Below are 2,500 nucleotides of genomic sequence, written 5' to 3'. Positions count from 1 at the left end.
ATTTTTAAATGTGGCCGAGAAGTCGAACCAGGGATTACCAGTGTCAAATTCAACTGGTGGTCTGAACGGGTCTTGAACCCGGTATCTCCGGATCTCAACACAAGCACCCCAACGACTTTCTTCCACAGTTTCGAACAAAGTGACAACGAGATAAGCCAATTTGATGCCTTCTCACAGCCATTGCCGTTACCAGTGCAGCGTGGTCCGTACATTGTTTAGTGCAAATCATTTAAGAGATTCCCTCTTCAGTAAAATTGATTGTTTACGGAATCATTGTTTCCAAAGGATGTTGATACCGTGTTAAGGAGGTAAGATTCTGATGTTTGGACATCCTTGCTTGTGTTAAAGGTTACATATCTGGACATTGACGTACGGTCACCATTTATTACAATTCCTGAATATGGAACCCTGCAAAGGTAATTGTCATGCTATCATCAGTTTTCAGTTCTTCGAAAACGATGATTGAAGCTAAAGTAGTGGCGGTCGGAATATGAGTTCTGGGGCGTGTTTCTCGTAAGTTCCGAAAACGTTTCGGGCCTGCAACGCCATTGTTGAAAATGTGGTCCGCCTGTTTTAAAAAAACTGTTTTTTTTAACAGCTTGAAATTAAAGCTCTTCATTTTGAAGATATAGAGGGAGTTGTGGCACCCGTAAGGTTTTGGGACTTCCGAGAAGCAAGCGAGCTGCTGCTTTAAGATTGACTATTAAGCTCTGAGTACGCGCATTGGGTTTATAGGTCGAGATTTTTTTTCTACTACTCGTTTTCCGAACGGAAGTAAAATACGCACCGGTCCTTCCATCGTACGCCTATCTAAAGTTCGCCACCAGTTCTCTCTGGCTGATGAATTGTAGTTGCTAGCTTTGAATTTCATACAGGTTACCGATTTTGTCTTCTCAACCAACTGATAGCAACCTTTTTTCCGTTTTGTCTTCCTTCTCTTATGTCGAGAGCGACCTCAATCGCTGCCACTGAGCATATTCATTAAACATCAATAGTAAAAGGGGACTTGAACATCAACATAGACTGATAGGAGTCCCTCGTCTCACAAGTCAGTCGAGCTGCACTATTTAGTCACGCAAACGAGCAGAGTAGCGGGGAAAATGAACTAATAAATGCTTTCTGCTCATTCCCCCCTCGACCTTTCCGCTCGTTTGCGTGACTAAAGCAGGCGGCTCGGCTAACTTAGAAGGGAGTGCTAGCAGTCTAACATCCACAGCTGTACAAGGTGATGTCAACAAAAACTTCAGGTGAAGTTTCAAGTTCCGTATTATTCTGCTTCGATTAACTTATACATACTCTCGGAACTATCTAGAAACCGAATGGGACTTGGAAAAACATTGATTTGGACTTACGTTTCCATATAACTTGAAAATCTGGTCATTTCGTGTCGCAGATTTTCCGAGAGTGGGCAAAAATGTACACTAAACTCCGAAACGCACCCGCTAAATATTGCTCAGCTTACGAAATTTTAATTTTTTTTTCTATTTTCTCGTCGATGTTGCGGTCGTACATCCAGTAGCCACAGTTACAATCAAACTTAAGTGCGTGTTTGTTTATTTGCTTTTCAGAGAGGGGACTGTGTTAGCTGTGGATTTGGGCCACCTCAAAGTGGTCAGCAGTTTGGCTTCTCGCGATGGAAGTGTCAGGGTAAGTTGATTTTGTAACCTAAATGTTAATTCTTGGTTTTCAATCGCTGCCTGGCGCCTGTCTGCGCCTGACGCTCAATTGATATATAGGACTGAAGCAAGAACACTGAAAAGCCCCACCTGGGGGGTGTCAATAAAGTATTGTAAGTATTGTAAATGGCCGAGTTCCCACGAGTCACCTTTGGCTCAATGGTCAACCTTTAACCCTTCATCTGAGTGACTAATCGGGGCTTGTGGGTTCTGTTCCTGTTTGGAGCAGTCGCAATTTGTTTCTCGAGTATCTCTAAAGGTATCATTGAAGATAATCATTAATAATACACCGGGCTTCACATGCGCCATCTCCTTGAAAACACCACACCTGCAAGAACAACTACTTTAGCATTGTTTTCGGGGCTCCACGGATTTAGAGACATCCTCTCGCATGTTTTAGTGAGACCAAACATCGTGACATCCAGCCGAAAACTGATGCCATGAGAATCAACTACCAGCAAGACGACTCGTCTAGCGAGCTGACGATTCGACTCGTTAACAATTCCTACCCATTGCCTTTCAACCGGCCTGCTAAATTTTTACTGGGTGTCCTTTTATAGGCTTGCGTTATTTTAAGACGATCTTAGCTTACAACTTTCAGCAATAAAAAAGGTACATTAGTGAAATTTAGATTAGAAATAGACCTTGAAAAACGATGCATATTAGTCTAAGAAAGAAAACTTCGGTCGGGTCGCACGAGAGCAGAAAAGGCGAAATATTTGTAACTTCTCACGTACAGATTTTTGTTGTTTTTTAATAAAATGGGCAAAATCAGGAAAGGAAGTGATCTACGGAAAGAAAAATAGGGGTCACCGAGCATTCTA

The 2,500-nt window shown here is 42.4% G+C and overlaps 1 protein-coding gene across 1 annotated transcript in view; it reads left to right on the top strand.

The window, feature by feature from the left end:
• LOC138052893 (intermembrane lipid transfer protein VPS13C-like) overlaps positions 1-2,500 on the top strand; it is a 126,760-nt gene that overhangs the window by 25,914 nt on the left and 98,346 nt on the right. Inside the window, exons 26-27 of the mRNA XM_068899488.1 lie at positions 349-416; positions 1,569-1,647. Coding sequence (XP_068755589.1) covers positions 349-416; positions 1,569-1,647 — 147 coding nt within the window. The remainder of the gene's footprint in view (positions 1-348; positions 417-1,568; positions 1,648-2,500) is intronic.

Source organism: Montipora capricornis, chromosome 6 (genome assembly GCF_036669925.1).
Source record: "Montipora capricornis isolate CH-2021 chromosome 6, ASM3666992v2, whole genome shotgun sequence".
In the NCBI taxonomy this organism is placed as follows: Eukaryota; Metazoa; Cnidaria; class Anthozoa; order Scleractinia; family Acroporidae; genus Montipora; species Montipora capricornis.
This window is presented reverse-complemented; position numbering and strand designations above follow the sequence as displayed.